This window comes from Zonotrichia albicollis, chromosome 1 (assembly GCF_047830755.1).
Source record: "Zonotrichia albicollis isolate bZonAlb1 chromosome 1, bZonAlb1.hap1, whole genome shotgun sequence".
NCBI lineage: Eukaryota > Metazoa > Chordata > Aves > Passeriformes > Passerellidae > Zonotrichia > Zonotrichia albicollis.
In genome coordinates this window covers 3,799,491-3,816,251 of record NC_133819.1, presented here as the reverse complement: position 1 = coordinate 3,816,251, position 16,761 = coordinate 3,799,491, and the positions used below count along the sequence as shown (strand labels likewise).

The window sequence follows — 16,761 nt, the reverse complement described above, 5'->3', positions numbered from 1 at the left end:
ATAGCAGAAGGAGCAGCCTGGTCCCTGGCAGGGATGTTTGCTCACAGAACAAGCAAGCAGCAAGGGAAGAGCTGTGATGGCCACAGTGCCCAGCACAGCCTTGGGTGGCTCAGGAGCCTCTGCTGGCCTGAGCCCCCTGAAACCCAAGCCATGGCCAGGCCTGGGATCTGCTCCTGCCACTCAAAGGGAATGGATACCTCAGCGAGCAGAGCCTGGCTGGCAGCCCCACAGGAAACCTGTCCAGGCCTGTCAGCACACTTCCTTCCCTTCCCTTTTGCCTCCTTTCCTCCTTCCTTTGAGCTGGAAAAGCCAGCCCTGCCAGGGCACAGCACTTCCCACACCATGGCAGTGCAGAGAGAGCAGCACTGAGCTGTTCTCTGAGGGACCTGGGGAAAGCAGCAGGGATTATCCCAGCCCTGGGAAGCAGCAGCCCCTCTGCAGCCCTCTGGCACTCCAGCTACTATTACCAGGGCAAGGGTTTAGCATTGCAGTGAGGACAGCTCGTGTATTTTAATCTCCATCTGCATTACTCACTATTTACTTTCCCAGCATAGCCAGCCCAGAGTGGACAGTTAACTCAGCCAGCATTATGCAAAAGTTTATAGAGCTTTAATTGGCTTCATTTAATTAGCTTCATTTTCTTACAGCTCAGTGGAAGAAGTACTTTTCAGCTCTTGAATTATCCAGTGGATTTTCTTTCTTACTTAGTGAAAACATACTGAGTTTCTGTGCAGGCACATGAGGCTTAAGGGATGTTTGGAGAGGCAGATTCCAAGTTTTCCACCCCAGAGCTGGGGAAGGAGCAGCACACCCCCAGCACCTGGTTCTCAGCATTGCCTCCTCTGCACAGCAAGGAGGGATTTGGGAATCAGAGGTCAGGACAGGACACTGGAATTCACCTCTGTGAGGTGCTTTTCTCTCTCCCTTCCACAGCCAGATGGACCAGCCCTTGAGATGATCCACAGAACATGTGCCTGTGAGAGCCAACACAGATGAGCCCAGGGCCAGGGAGCTGAGCAGTGCTTACCACAGAAAATGCTCCTTGTCAAAGGGCAGAGCAGGGAGCATCCCACAAACATCCCCACAGTGGCACCACAAACTGGAAATGAAATTTTCATGTATTTGGATGTGACTGATGAGATTCAAGCAGACAGTGACCTGAAGGACAGCCCTGTCTGTTGACTGATCTGCTTTCTATTTGTCTTTTTTTGTAGCAAGGACACAGCCAAATTTCTACAACTTCTCAGAGAAAAAAAATAAAATATCCCACCCAACACTTAAATCAAATACAGCTACCTTCAAAGCTGCTAAGATTAAAAGAATTATTAGCAGTAAAAGAAAGCAATTCTGTATAAAGAAATACTTTGATAGAGCAAAGCATCACAAAGAGTTTAGTTCTGTCATGAATGGAAAGATAAGAAGACAAAGGCAAAGTTTATGCAATACTTTAACACAGGCCATTGAGTATCCACATGAGGCAGGGAGGGGAGAGGGGCTCGCTGGACAGCTCCAGCTTTACATCCAATAATTAATGTTTGCACTTTAAGGAAGAACAGACTACATTTGGGATTAAAAGTGGCGTAAAATACAAGAAATAAAGACATGGACACGATCTGTTGCAATTTATAGACATGGTGTGGAAAAGAAAATTCCTGCAAAAAGTCATCTGCTGGATAAACTTTTAATCTAGAGTAAATCAGCTTTTCCCTAAATCTCCTTTTTGGGTTTGCAGTGCTGCAAAACCTGAAAGTGATATAAACTACAAAGGAACAGATTCAGCAGCATGTGCAGCTTGTTGTTGCCACCCACATTTCCTCACCTCCCCCTCTCCCCAAAAAATAAGATCTGCAGAACTATTAAAAGAATCTAGAAATGTGCAAATGTTTGTTCTAATACAATATTTTTAAAATATTTGGTTTACTAATATATAGGGAAAAATGAAAATAAAAAGAAAACAGGAAAACGCATCCTTAATAAGTCTGTATCATCCACTACCCCATTTTTCTCGTGGGGAATCTCTCAGATCAGCACATCAGCAGCAGGAACTTGGGAATCCCTGACACAAAGAGAGCTGATCACCAAATTCAAAGCAAGGAAGAGTTGGCCTTGGAGGAAAACCCTTCCCTGAGGCGAGCCCAGAGTGATGGCAGCACAGCATTCTCCATCTAAGCCAATAAATCAAGCAGTGCAAAGGTCTGTTCTAAGTCCTGAATCACTCTGACTGTTCAATTTTTAGAATGGCTGCTGGCCACATTGCTGCCCCAAGCAATCTGGTGGGATCTCACACAATTCCTGGGAATGATCTGGGAGCACCATGGACCAGCTCTGTGCTCTGTTTGTGCAGCATCTCCCTGGTTCAGATGCTGAAGGAGCTCAATCACATGAGCACAAGTCACTCCCTGGCATTTTTTTCTGGAGAGCTTTCCTGGAGATGCTGATGTAGCAGTGGAGTTAGAACCTGTGAGGCTGAAATTAAAACTCTGCACCTGATAAAGTACACGCTGCAAAGAGATCCCAGCTCTCCTTTCCTCCACAACCACGCTCTGGTTTGGAATATGAAGGTCACAGAGTTTAGAGGACTTGATCATGACTTTTCCTCAGCTCTTGACAGGATAATAATATGTAAGCAGATGCCTTATATGCACAAAAGCTAAAGCTGCCTTCTTGCTGGCTAAGGGCAGGGATGAACATCATCACTGAAATGTTTTATGGCAAAACTACAGCCAGCCAACGCCAGCACACAGCCACCTCCCTCCAACACCCAGTAATTGCCATGGGATGGTTACAAACTAAACCCTGACAGAGCACTGCCCCAGGAAAGGCTTCGCCTGATGAGATGTTTATGCTGCATTAATTCACAATGGGGCTGAATTTTGGCAGCCCCAGACCGGGAATACTATTTAACTTGTCATCGCTGGCTGATACACTCACACTGCCCCGGCTCTCTTAACAGCTCCAGGAGAACAAGTAAATGATAGCAAGCTTTGCTTTTGGTTTTGATGAATAATTCCCCCCTCTCCAAATTACGTGAACTTAGCAAGGATTTGATATAAAAATGTCATAAGACTCATTTGCCTTCGTTTTATGGTTTGTTTTTTGTTTCCCACATTCAGTTAAATGTATTTTCAAGTGCATCCTACGTCCAGAACTCCTTCAAGAGAACATAAATCTCAGTTCAAGTCTTCACCCTTTTGCTGACCAGCCCTGTGAAATCTGTCAGGTCATTTGCACCAGCATTTTCATGTGGCAGGTCTAATTCTGTACCACAAAGTTGCCTCATCTCGTGGGCGTTGCAAACCTGCAGCTCCCATAAAACACAATTGCTTGGCTGCTGTGAAAACTTAAACTCCCTTAATTGGGTAAGGGCCCGCTCTCACAAGCAGCTATTTTCCTCAAATCCACAAATGTGGATAAAGTCACTGACTTTGAGTCCACTTTCGAGTGTTTTCAAGTTAAACAAGAATTTAAGAGCTTTGGCTTTGAGCCACAGTTTTAAAAGACTGCTCTTAAGCTTCTTGGTGCAAAGTTCCCTCCAGCTGGAAAGCAGAGATCCAGATTTATTGACAACATTCAGGGATTAAAACACTCCCCAAAGGAGCAGCAAAACCTTCTGCTACAGCTGGAGCAACCAGAGCTGAAGATTCAAAGTGTTATTTCCCACACAGGTATACATGAGCCCCTGTCAGACACCAGCATGTTCCACCCAAACAAGCTCCTCTATAAAAACACAGAATACACTCAGAGTTCACATTTCTTGGACTAAATCATTGTAGGGAAACTTCACTTTTAGATCCTTAATCTACCTTTTTTTCGCCCTTTCCTTTGAGGCAGTTTTGTTTTTAAAGCAAGTGACACAACCACCAAAATTAGCAGAAATAATTCAAATGCAAAGTTGCAGCAGAACTGGAAACCTGGAAAATCCAAAGATTGTATCCACAGAGGAAATACATAACATTTCTTGATTGACTGAGAATGGATCAGTCTGGCTAAATACTCAGTACCTGAGTACTTCTGATACCCTCACTGACAAGTCCCCCACTCAAGACAAACTGAGATATTTTTATGGACCAAAATAAATCAGTAAGAGAAAATACAGACTAGGAGAGAAAAAAAGACTAAGAAACAGAGATCAGAAAGAAGTGGTTTGGAGTTGAAAACAGCAAGTGTGTAGATCCATGCCACTGTGATCCCATGTGCACTGATCTCTTCCTTCTTTTGAGGATAAAAAAAACCCAACACTGGCGGAGGTGAGAAAGTATTCTCTCACTTCTAAGAAAGCTACTGTGAAAAATAAAATGAAATTAAATTGTTGCTTGTCTCCGAAGCCTGTTGTTGACCTGGCTTTTCTTTTTCTTTTTAAATTGGAGAGGGGAGAAAAAAACCAAACAAATCCCCAAAATAAACAAACAAAACCCCACAAACAAACAAAACCCAAACCAAACCAAACCAAAATAGACAGAACTCAGGGAAACAGAACAGATTTTCTTTCTTTATCTAAGGAAACGTTAAAGATAGACCAATTACACTGCGGTTCAGAAGGGTCACTGCCACTTCTTTAAAGCTGTGGGAACAGCCTTTACAAATTCTGCACAGGTCCAAAGCTGCTTAACCTCTCACGTTTTCTTTTCAAGTCTGGCTTAACCACGCTTAAAACCATCGCTCAAAACAAACAAGTCGGGAAAGCTTTTGAAGCCCAGTCCGACGGAGGCCAACCTGATTTCCACCTCACCCCAGCATCTCCCGGGGGTGGGGAGATGCTGGTGATGGAGAAGAACCAGGCGGAAAAGCTTCCAGCGGGTTTCACTCGGGAGAAAGTCGGAGCAAGTGCTTGGTTGGGTGCGTGGGCTGAGCCCTGCCCATCGCCACCCGTGCCCATCGCCACCCGTGCCCGCGATAGCTGCTGGAGCACATGGTGCCAGGACAGACACCGGGACAGAGGCCGGGGCACCGGGCACCGCCAAGGAGCGAGGAAATCCAAGGGAAAACCGCGCTGGGGAAAGGAGCTGCCACCCGCGGGGTCCCTGTGCTGGGACCTCCTCTGGCGAGCAAAGCTGCCGGTGTCACAGGGCAGGGGACACTAAAAGGGCGCAGGGACTCGCTGCAGAGGTGAGCGGGCAGAGGGAGTCTCTGAGAGCACCTGCGATGGAGCAGGAAAGGGCCACGGGCACGGACGGATCCCCGGGCAGCAGCTGGCAGGGAGCGGTGCCCGCCCGCGGTGCCCCAGAGCCGGGGACGCACCTGCGAGGGCGCGGGGCACGGTCCCCGCACGGAGCCCCGAGCGCCCGCGGCTGCCCCGCTGCTTTCCCGCGGCCCTGGGGCGTCCCCCCGCTCCCTCCCCGTGCCTGTCCCGCTCCCGGTCCCTGTCCCGCACCCCCCGCCCCTTTCCCGTTCCCGTCCCCGGCACTTACGGGCAGGAGCAGGAGCGCGGCGGCCGCTGCCGCGGGGAGGCTGCGCTGAGGCGCTCGCCCCGCCATGAGGGCTCGGGGGGTGCCCGGGGCTCAGCCGGACCCTCGGCGCTGCCCCGGCGCCGGCATCGCCCCCCGCCTGCTGCCCTTGACCCCTGCCCGCCGTCCCGGAGCCGAGCCCGGCGCTGCCGCCGCGTCCCAGAGCAAACCCCCGGCTGGCAGGGAGGGAGGGAAGGAGAAGGGGGAGCCGAGCCCGCCCTCCGCCCAGGATTCCTCGGGGATGGAGGCGGCGGGGGGCCCCCGGGGGAGCGCGACCCTCACAGGCTCCAGCAGCCGGGGGGAGCGTGCTGTGCCCCGGCTCCGAGCGCCACAGGGGCTCCCCCGTCCATGGGGAGCTGGATGGAAGCGGGGCCGCACTCGGGCGGAGCCGTGGGGAGCCCCCTCGCCGAGCGCCGGGTGATGGAGATCCCTCTTCCCCCAGCGATGGGGACGCCTTCCACACCAGCTTCCAGGAATAACGGAGAGCCTCCTCCACCCTCCCGTACGCTGGAAATTCCACTGCCTCCAAAGTGGCCGGGAGCAAGAGGATTCTCCCTGCCCTGGGTGCAGTGGGGATCTTTTCCCAAATTAGGTGCATTGGATACACCCCCAACAGCACCCTAGGAACATTAATAACCCCTACACCATCACCCCATTCTGCCAGGCATTAGGTAAAATGTTAACTCCACTGCCTGAAAACTTTCAGGAGCAACAGGCTTCCCCCAGTGCCCAGGTGCAAACTGCATTGTGTGCACAGTGTGCAGAGGTGTTTTATAAAAAGAGGGAGAGTAACTCTTTGCTTGAGCACATAGCAATAGGATGCTTTTTAAGCCAGAAGTTTAGATTAGATGCTAGGAAGAAATCCTTGTGGCTCTGGAAGTGTCCAAGGCCAGATTGAACACGGCTTAGAACAACCTGGAATAGTGGAAGATGTCCCTGCCCTTGGCAGGATGATTGAAACAGGATGATCTTTAAGGCCCCTTCCAACCCGAGTCTTTCTATGATTCTGTGGCCCCTTACAAGCCTGGGAAGGAAAGGAAGAATCCTACCTGACCTTGTGCACTCTGAACCACCTGCCTGTCCTCCAAGAGTAACAGGACATCCCTCAAGCCCACCATGCAACATTACCAGGTGTGATGAGGATCTCCACCTCAAAGATAACAAGAAGCAAATCTCCCATCTCCCTCTGTACCCCAGGGCAAAAAGATTGTGGCTTATTGGTCACCAAATTCATCACCACACCTTTCCTAAAGGCTGTGGGGCACCTCCTCTTCTATTCCCAGCTGCCATGAGAAGCCCCTTTTTCCCCAAGCCTTTTAGGACTCCCCAATGCATATACACTCTTCTATCCAGCCAACCTCCAACCTGCCTGTTTGGCTGACCCTTGTGCACTTGGTTTCTGAAACAAAAGACATTTGTCCTGCTCTTAACGACAGATACTTGCCAGGCTAGACCCCTGTGGAAGGAAAGGCAGAGCAAGATTGTCAGAATTCAGGACATCCCTGTGGCTGTCCTGAGCAGCCAAGACCCCTGCCAGGGGGCTCAGAGACCCTGGCACAGAGCCCAAGATGCCCCTGTGGGTTTGATTATCACCCATGGAGCAAGTTACCAACCTTAGATGAAGATCAGCAAGCCACGACAGTTTAAGTAGAATGATAGTGAAGTTATCACGGGGTGGAAAAGTAGATTTTGGGGTTTTTAGCATGGGGGTTCAGGAGGCAAGATGGAGGAATCTGGGCGTATCCAGCCTTTCTCCTTCTTCTTCTTCTTGGCCTCCATCTTCTGCTGTGATGTTGGCATTTACAGATTGGTTTAGCGTAGAAGCTCAATGCCTAACATAGGTGATAGGTATTGGAAAGTAATTGTAAACATTGTATACGTGGTTTTTAGTATTAAGACGTTATGTCTTAATATGTTATACCACCCTGGGGGCAGGCAGAGTGCCTTGGACTGTCTTGCTGAACATACCTCAGCTGGACAGGAGAAAATATTTTATACATAAGGAATAATAAACAACCTTGAGACTGAGAATTGAAGAGCTCTGACTCCTTCTTTGAGTGCTGGGCTGGGAAAAGAGACTTTCTAACACATCTCGGGGTCACTCTGAGCAGCGAGAGATCCTGAGACAAGGTCACCCCTCATCTTCCTGCTGACTTGCACAAGGAGCTTCTGGCCCTCTGGTTGCTCTGGGGTGGATGTTGATGATCAGGGAATTGGAATCTTACAGCTTTGGATGCCTGACCCTGTTGGAGCCCAGTTCCTGTGTCTAGCAGAGTTATCACTCCCTGCCCTCCATGTCCAGTTGGCCTCTCCATACAATGGATGATTCTGTGGCATTGTTAGGTGTGGGCATCAGGCCAAGCCCTGGGCTTCCCAGTACCAGCAATGAGCCTATAAAATTATTTTCCCCTCTGCTCCACCCCATCTGCCAAGAGGACAGCCAGCTGTGCGTGAATCACAGTCAGAACCTTCCTCCAGCTGCAGCTGGGACTGTCCCCAAGAGGCCAGCTGTGTCCTGAGGCACACAGCTCCCAGTCACAGTTCTGGGGCAGAGCAGACAGGAGCAGCTCCCTCCCAGCCCAGCTGGATTTCCTCAAGGAGCAGTGCCATACCCTGCCTGGTTAGTCACCTGTTGCCAGCTGTTTCCTTCAGGCAGATGGAGCCTTTTCTAAATTTTCCCCCCAAGAAAGTGCCTTTCCACAACCCTCCTTGTCGTTTGTTGGGGTTTTTTAAATCAAAATCAACTGGCATAAAGGCCATAGTGGCAGAGAGGAACGAGTTCTAGGAAATTCTCAGGGTTTGTAAAAGTTTAGCAAGTCTTACTCAGATGCAGAAATACCTGGACATCTTCCTTTAAGGACTTGCTGAATTATTTTGCTTTTTGTCATTTGCTCAGAAAGGCATAAAACAGCCTCTGACCTTCTCTAAAACACCTACAACAACACTCACATTCCTAGTTTCCTGTAGGAATCCCATTTAGGACAGCACGAACATCACAACAAGGAGATGGACCCTTATATACACAAGAAAACTTGGAATCCTCCTAAGACACTGGCAAAAGTTCTCAAAAAGCAGCAGTATTTTCCCTTTTCCTCTGGTTATTCAACAGTTTGAATACATGTAAATATTTAAGCTTGCCTAGTTTTCCTTTTTCTGCCTGTTGCACACCAGCATTTGTTTCCTTTCATTATTAAAAGAAAACAAAGCCATATCCCAAAGTTGCATGCTTCCAATTAAGATGAGTTCGTTCATGAAAATGCAAAAGGGAGGAATAAATCCAGCCCCATTTTTTATTGCATTTAAACATCCACCTCCGGGACTGGAAACTCACACGTGACAGGATTCCATGAACTCATGGGAATGGGTAAGAGAGGCCTGGAGCTGCCTGAGCACAGACATCAAGTGCCCTGGAACCAGGAAGGTTTTCCATGACTTTCTCTTTTGATTTATCTGTGTTTATTGCGCTGTCCAGAGCCTTGTAATCTTTAAAGTTGTATTGAAACAGAGCAAAACAACCCCAAAACTGTGACTATCTAAGGACTAAACAAATCATTCCCATAGTCTCGTGCCCGAGGCTTTTTCCCTTGCAGCTGTGTTGCAAAGTCCTACCAAAGGCTTTTGTTGCCTGGGTTGCTTATAAGGTCACTCCCCTTTGGATATTCATATTGCAGCTTTTCCTTCATTCTGGGGACTCTTCTCCCAGTCATGTCCTTTTCTAAAACTTGTAGGATCATGAATTCCACTGGCTGGATTTATGGGTGAGGTTGGTCAAGGTTAACATGGAAACAGAGATGTGCAGACACAGATATCCACACAGCCATGGTTTCTGAAACAAAAGACATTTGTCCTGCTCTTAACTACAGATATTTGCCAGGCTAGACCTCTGTGCAAGGAAAGGCAGAGCAAGGTCACCTCTCATCATCCTGCTGACTTGCCCAAGGAGCTTCTGGCCCTCTGGTTGCTCTGGGGTGGATGTTGATGATCAGGGAACTGGAATCTTACAGCTTTGGATGCCTGACCACCCTGTTGGAGCCCAGTTCCTGTGTCTAGCAGAGTTATCACTCCCTGCCCTCACAGCCATGTGTGGATATGGCATGAGAAATGTAAACCTTGTTCTTCCAGGGAACACCAAGACCCCTGAGATCAGTACTCAGAGATGGAGTGAGTCTCCACATGGGATCATGGCAAGGATCCAGTTGCTCAGTCCTTGCCCAGATGACTTTCAGACATGGCTTGCAGTCATGCCCATACAAGGATAACCCCTTTTTGCTTGTTTGGTGGCCATTTTTATTCCTTTTTAAAGCTCCTGAAAGAACTTCAAGTCTCAGTATCCCCACTGCTCTCAGTGGTGAAGCTGTACAGAAAGAATCCTCACTGGAGGAAGGGTATGGGCAGCTCTTGGTGTCACATCTAACAAGGTCCTTCCTGTGTCCATAGCCCTGAGAAATTTCTACAATACAATTAAATAACTTGAAAAGCAATTTTAATAATAACCACAAGCATCACACAAGACATCAATAATAACCAAAGGGTGAAATGGGGCTGAATCAGGTGCCTGCTTTGTCTCTCTGAAACACTGGAGGACCTCTCAGGGTGATGAGATGTCTTTCAGTTAAAAGGAAACATCAGGTAATACCAAATACATCCCTCCAGGTGACTTCCAGAGCCTTCTTCTATGTGTCCCCACTTGGGGACAAATTGGGTCCCCTTTGGAACTTGAATAGGTTTTAGGCCTCTTGTGCAAGATCTGAGTAAATCCAATTTTAACTATGTATCAGATGTTTTATTCATGCCCTAAAGGAATAAAGTTAGAGCCCTTTCAGAGATGTGACAGCTCAGAAAAGCTACAATTCTCTGAAGTGTTGTGCTGCCCTGTTCCCTCCTGACTGCATCTCAGCTCTGTTTCAGTGGCAGGGGAATTGATCTGGGTGTGCCAGACCTGGAAAAGGCCAAGCTGGGAGAAGGAATGGGAGGAGATCCCCCTGATTCTTGCAGAACGAGTGAATGCCACGATGACATTTGAAACCAGAATAATTTCTGCAAGGGAGCAAAGTTAGCTGGAGGGCTCTTATTAATTATGAATGTGATGGTTTCCTGAAATAATGGTGGGTCAGAGTTGGTAACGAGCATGGCTCAGGAAAACAGGAAAGCTCTGACAAAGCAAAAGCACAGAGCTTCTTCCTTTTCAGTAGGTCAGTACTTGCAATGGTACTGGAAAGAGGGATGTAAGTAGGATGAAGAAAAAATGGTGATATTTAAAGAAAGTTCCATTGTCTGAAATGGTTCCTAATAGTGAAGTCTCTGGGGTGTAGTATAAACCTTGGGAGTGGGGAGAAAGAAGGAAAATTAGCTGAAAGCATCACCCCTTCAGCATAAAATAGATTTTCTGGCTTTCTTTACTGTGGAACTCATGTGGCCACTGTATTCTCATGGAATAACCCAGGGCTCTTCCTGGTGCTCAGTGTTTGGCACATCCTATTGCCAAGGAGATGCAATTGGCTCTTCACTTCCCAAGGGCACCACAAACCTCAGGGAGCACCGAGCCCAAACAGGCTGGGAGAATTCTTCTGGTGGCTGCAGGCCCTGCCAGGTGTTCCCCTGTGCCCTGCCAGCTGTGGGACAGCAAAGCTGCCACAGCTGGGGATGCTGATCTGGCTGCTTGGGGCTTTCAGGTGCCTTGATCCAGGCTGGGAAGGACAACTGGCAACATGGACACTGTTCAAAACTCCCTGCCAAAGCAGCTTCAGAAATAAAATTTAAAAAATATGGTGAAAAGTATTATCAAGAAATGTTTCATCTTAAAAATGGGAGAGGGGGGAAATGTGTCATGAGAGGAATAACCTAATTTGGGTTCAAGAATTTCAAGCCACACTGAATAAGTAGAAACACATCTCTAAGTAGATACGACATTTTGGTGGATTCTTGGTACAACTTGATTATTTCCAAATAACTTTCAAGTTACTTCTGTGGAAATAAATCTTGGATTTCCAAAAGCAGAGAGAAATGCGTGATTCAGCCTCTCTCTTTCACTCTTTCATCAGAAATGTCTTCTGCATTTTGCATTTAGATTGCAGTGCTCACCTGTATTTTACCACACTGGAGGAGATCTGGCACTAAACAATCAAATGAAAACTGAGACAATTCCTGCCTCCAGCTTTAATCCACTGTGATTACACTTTAATACACTGTGATTACTAAAACCTGACTCATGTGTTTTCTGCTGAATTTCTTTCTTCAGGATGCAGTTTTTAGGTTCTTTCCTAAATTTTGTATGTGTCTTTCCCCTTAACAGGCAATGTCTTCATACAATGCTCATTCTTCAAGGAGTGATTTTTTTATATCAGCAGTCTTAAAATAAATGACACAACTTAAGGGCTAAACCCCCAGTCCTTTTTGCTTAAAATAATTTATAACTTAGTGTTGAGGCCTCAACAAAAAGAACTTTTATTGCAATACTTTTGGGAACATAAAGCAAAACTGAAACATTTACTGCTTTGCAAAGAAATTCATAGAACTTATTCCTGTCCTCTTCCATTTCCCTTCCTCTCTGAATCTTTCTGGTTCAATATTATGTCTGGACTTTTGGGCTCACATAAGTTATTAATTTTCAGCTTGCCATGTCCCTTACATGTTAGAGAAGCTTTCATTCTGTCTTGAAGTTCAGACATCCAATCTAGTCCTGCAATTTAAATGTTACTATGGACAGGATTTCTCTTGTGGACTGAGATCAATGACTGTAGGTGCCTCAATATTTTAATGCTGAGCCCATATTGTAATCAATGGAGATCTAGGGTACCCAATGAAACCAAAAAAGTGCTTTTCTGCCAAATAAAGATGTCTCTTGGGGCTCACTCTCATTTCTGACAAGCTTTATCATTGCCTGAGAAACTTCCCTGCTGAAGTGCAGCTTCACCAGACAAAGTTTTGGGAGGATCCTTCCCTTGACAGTTTGCTCTGAATTCCTTGAGGTCTCAATTATTTTAGCAGCTGAGCTATCAGCAATTTCTATCCCCGGATCTGCCAAGTCACTTCAGGATTTCCTTGTGTGGGGCTATCACTCAGCATGTCAGGAATTTCCTTGGAAAAATTTAATGTTTGTTTTATTTCTTGCCATCATCTGGCAATGCTGCTCACTTACCTTTTCTAGTGAAAGGTTTGAAAATAACTTTTTTTTTTCTCCTTTTTACCCCCCAAAACTGTTTTCAGGCTCTCTGGAAACTCACAGCACAAGGCAAGAATAGCAAGAAATTTAATGAACCAAAAAACAAACAAAAAGGTTCAGGATATTTCTTGCCATTCTTGCCTGACACTGTCAGTGTTAGTGGATAGGACTGGAAATTTGACTCAGCAGTTGGCAGGTGAATGAATCGGAAGCAGTTTTACAAATATCCACTTGTCAGTCACAGCAATAATAATCCAATTTTACACTCTGTAGCCATGTGAGTTTCAGTGAATCCACACTGGAGGTACACACAGGAGAAGAACCAGGCTTAGCTAGTGGAGGAATGCATGAAATGGGGATTTTCTACATCCACTTGTCTAGAATTCAGCTGTCAACATAATTTATCTCTCTTTATCTCTTGCCTAATGGTGCTGTGTCATCCCTGAAGAAAAGCATCACTCTTCCCAGGAAGAGCTGCCTTCTATTTTGGATCGTGCTTGCTGGGTTTTTTTTCTACTGCAGGTTTTCTTTCTATTCTGAGTGGCTGAAATGACTCAAAGCATGGAGGCAAATGCATTTGTGTTACTTAAAACTAAATATCACAGAATCCCAGAATGGTTTGAATTTGAAGGGACCTTAAAGCTCATCTCATTCCACCCCATGCCATGGGCAGGGACAACTTCTACTAAGCCAGTCCATCCAACCTGGACACTTCCAGAGGTGGAGCAGCTTATCTTGGCAACCTGTGGCAGTGCAACACCTTCTAAAAAATGGGAATTAGGCATCCCTGTGAGTTAGGACTCTCAGGTTGGACAAAACACTTATCCTGAATGTGACCATAAAGTTTGCTTTTCCAGTTTTCCATTGGTGTATCAACTGCTTGCAAAAATCTTGCTGCCAAGACACTGATGAATAAACAAATAACTTCTTTATCTTCTGGCAGAAAGGAGAAACAAGGGATTTGCACATCATGGGTTTTTTTTCTTTTTACTTCTTGCCCTTCAGCTGTCTCAGTGTTGAGAGTCAGTGGAGCCAGCAGCAGCACAAAGCTCCACGTGGTAAACAGTGGGTCTGGAAATGATGTTGATAAATAGAAATAAATGCAAGCACACAGATTGAATACTAAGCACAGGTTCCTGTTAGCACTTCACTCTCTGAATAAGATGTTCACAAGATGTCCATTTTGGGACCCTAAACTTTTAACAAGGACATAGGAAATGTGATGGCAGTTCTTAAGACATCTTATGGCTTAACAAATTACCATTATTGGTGGGACTGGGCTGAAAAAAGACATTATTTATAGGGTGTCTTATAAGGTGTTCTCCATTCCCCCTTTGCAGTCTGAGCAACACAGTCAGAGCAGCCCAGCTTCACCCCACAACACCCCAAACTCAGTGTCTGTGACCCATCTGAGCACTCACACCCCACTTTTATCTGCTTCCCTTGTCTGTGAAAGAAGCTGAAAACAGTGAGTTCAGATAGGAATTGAAGATAACTGAAATTAGGTGAATCCCACGAATCCACCCAATCTTTAGCTACAGAAGAAATCACCCTGCCAATGTGGCAACTTGCCATACACTTTGCTGTTCCTTTTGCCACAGGATCAGGACAGTTCACAGTGACTGATGCTCTGGCCCCACACCTTTAAATCCTCGCTGAGAGGCACCAGCTTCAGGCATGAGAGCATTTGATTTCTGAAGCCTGTCTTGTTCACAGCAATTAATTAGTGCCACCTTTGGCAACACTTGCCTGTGATGAACATCTGGCTCCCAGAGTGTGAATCAAAGCTGTTTGTGCTGCCTTGTTGTACATGAGAGCTCTTCCAGGCAGGAGAGCTGGAGGACCTGCTAGTCACTCGTGTTAATGCTCCTCTAAATATTGCAGCAATCAGCCTCAGCAGTTTCAAAGGGTCTGAGATTTTACAGAACAATGCTTCTCTCAGGCAGTACCTAATTAAAACACATGCTGGTGGGCCTGCTGTGCCTCAGCCAGGATTGCTTGTCTTATTTCCTCTGGCCTGGCTGACTATCAGTCAAAATCCCTTTCCAGAGCAGCTCTCTGCATCACATTTCTTTAGCTCACAACTTCTTTTAGGTAGAAATAATAACACTGCCTTAGATTACGATGGCTCAGCCTTTTCCAGGCTGAATTTTACCTGAATCCTCTGTGAGGATTGGAACTTCTCACCTGAAGGGTCAGATGAAATTAGCACGGGATCCCCCCAACTGCCAATAAAAACAATTTGGATTTTTGGGCCCACAAAATTTATTTCTAGCTTTACCCCAGTGTTTCCATGGACACTGCAGAGAAGGTGGCAAAGTGGGTGGACTCAGCCTGTGGATTAACCAGGAAAACATCTCATAAAAATATAAAGACACTCCTCTGAAATTCCACAACTTATTCATCTTAGCAGCACTGAAGCTACCAAAGCACTTAGAGAAATTTCCTTCCAGACCTTTAGGGAAAAGATTTTTATGCTGGTTGCTCACCACTTTGCATTTCTAAACCATCTTTTCATCCATCTACTCTCCTTTTTTTTCTGGTCCAGTCTGTGCTGAGCTGCTGTGTCAGCACCCTTTGCAAGCAGCATTTTTGTGAGTTATGGTAGCAGGAAGGGGATGAATCATTTCATGTTTATTTATCAGAGATATGGTAATAAAGAATTTCCTTCTGCTCAGATATGGAGTTTTCTGGGTATTTCTTGTTTGTCAATAAATGCTGCTTTGCATCCTGAGGCTTGAAAAGGAGAGGAAGAGATTATTGTCAGTGCTGAGGCAATTTACCTTCTAATGAAAACAGAGGTAGAGACATTAAGCTAAAGACACCTGCTGTTGAAATGCTTCAGGGTGTGTAATTTTTGTCTTGTGTTCTTTTTTTAGGTGGAAAGCAAGCCAGACACTCTCTTTCCAGATAAACTGGTAGGAGCACTTGACTGAATCTTGAGTTTCATCCCAGAAAAAAAAACCAAACCCACAACAAAACAAGTTCTAGTCTGTATAGGACCAAAATTTTATGTCTAAAATGGTTCAACTTACTTTTGGCCCCAAGAACAGGTACAGAAGGTGTTTGACAGACTTAACAAAGGCTTTATTTAGTGTCATTTGAAATCTTTAAAACTGCTGGGTAAATCATGTGAGGATGGACAGAAAAATATTCCCCAGATAGCTGCAGCTCTCAGAATTAGTGGTGAATGGCAAAGAGATCCCACAGATCTTTCTTTCCAGCCACAGGAAAAAATTCAGGATGCTGCTGAGATGTACAGATACAACTCATGTCCTGAGAACAGTGACTCTGCACACCAGCCTGGGAATCTCTGATAGGTGTGAGCACAAAATTCAGCTGGGCTGCAAAACCACATCATCCTTTATACGGCTTGAATTAAAATTTGGATATTTGGATATTTTTAAAATTAAAATTTGTGCAGCTTCTCCACAAGAATTCCATGTCTTTCAGTATTCCATAAAAGGTATAAATCTTGAAATTCCCCTACATGGAGGCAGCAGTAATGAATGAAACCAACGTTTCTCTTACCATGCTTGCTCATCTCTTCTGATCCAAATTGGGAAGAACTCCAATGTATTTTACATTATTTAAGGAAAAGACATTCAAAGAGTTCCTATCAGTGCCACAGGGAAATAATGTGTTTAAAAACTAAGGTTGGGGATTTTCTGTACCTCTTTGGAAAAATCCCTGAGCCTGACTGGGAAGTCAGCCCTGCTTTGAGCAGCAGTGAGAGTCAACATCTCCAGAGGTTTCTTCCAACCCAGATTTATCTATGATTTTGTATTTCATTGCAATTTATTTTACATTTTTCCTTCGGGAAAAGTCTTTGTAGAAATCCTGATGGGGCAAAAAGTGAAGTGTGATTATCATCAATAGACTGTGGTCCTTGTTCAGGTCATGCTAATTTAATGTATCTCTACCGGTGTGATTTACACCAGGAGCCAGGTGTAGCATAAATAGGCTTGATATCCTAGTTTCTCAAACACCTGGATTTGCTTTCCACACATCTCCCTCCCAAGGATGGTGTCAGTCAAATGGAGCCAGGAAAAGCAGAGTGATTTTTAAAATTTTACTTGATTAAAATTAGGGAGAAGACAAACAGAGCTTACAGAGCCACAGAGTGAAACACAGACAAAAAACTTGTGCTGAAAG

At 45.8% G+C, this 16,761-nt stretch overlaps 1 protein-coding gene across 2 annotated transcripts in view; it reads right to left on the bottom strand.

Moving 5' to 3' along the window:
- Positions 1-5,966, bottom strand: part of CRHR2 (corticotropin releasing hormone receptor 2) — a 151,230-nt gene extending 145,264 nt beyond the window's left edge. The window contains exon 1 of one of the 2 annotated variants that reach the window (XM_074544469.1): positions 5,409-5,966. In XM_074544469.1, coding sequence (XP_074400570.1) covers positions 5,409-5,474 — 66 coding nt within the window. In that variant the 5' untranslated portion in view covers positions 5,475-5,966. The remainder of the gene's footprint in view (positions 1-5,408) is intronic. The other variant, XM_074544343.1, reaches the window with a different exon arrangement.
- Positions 5,967-16,761: the final 10,795 nt, after the last annotated feature.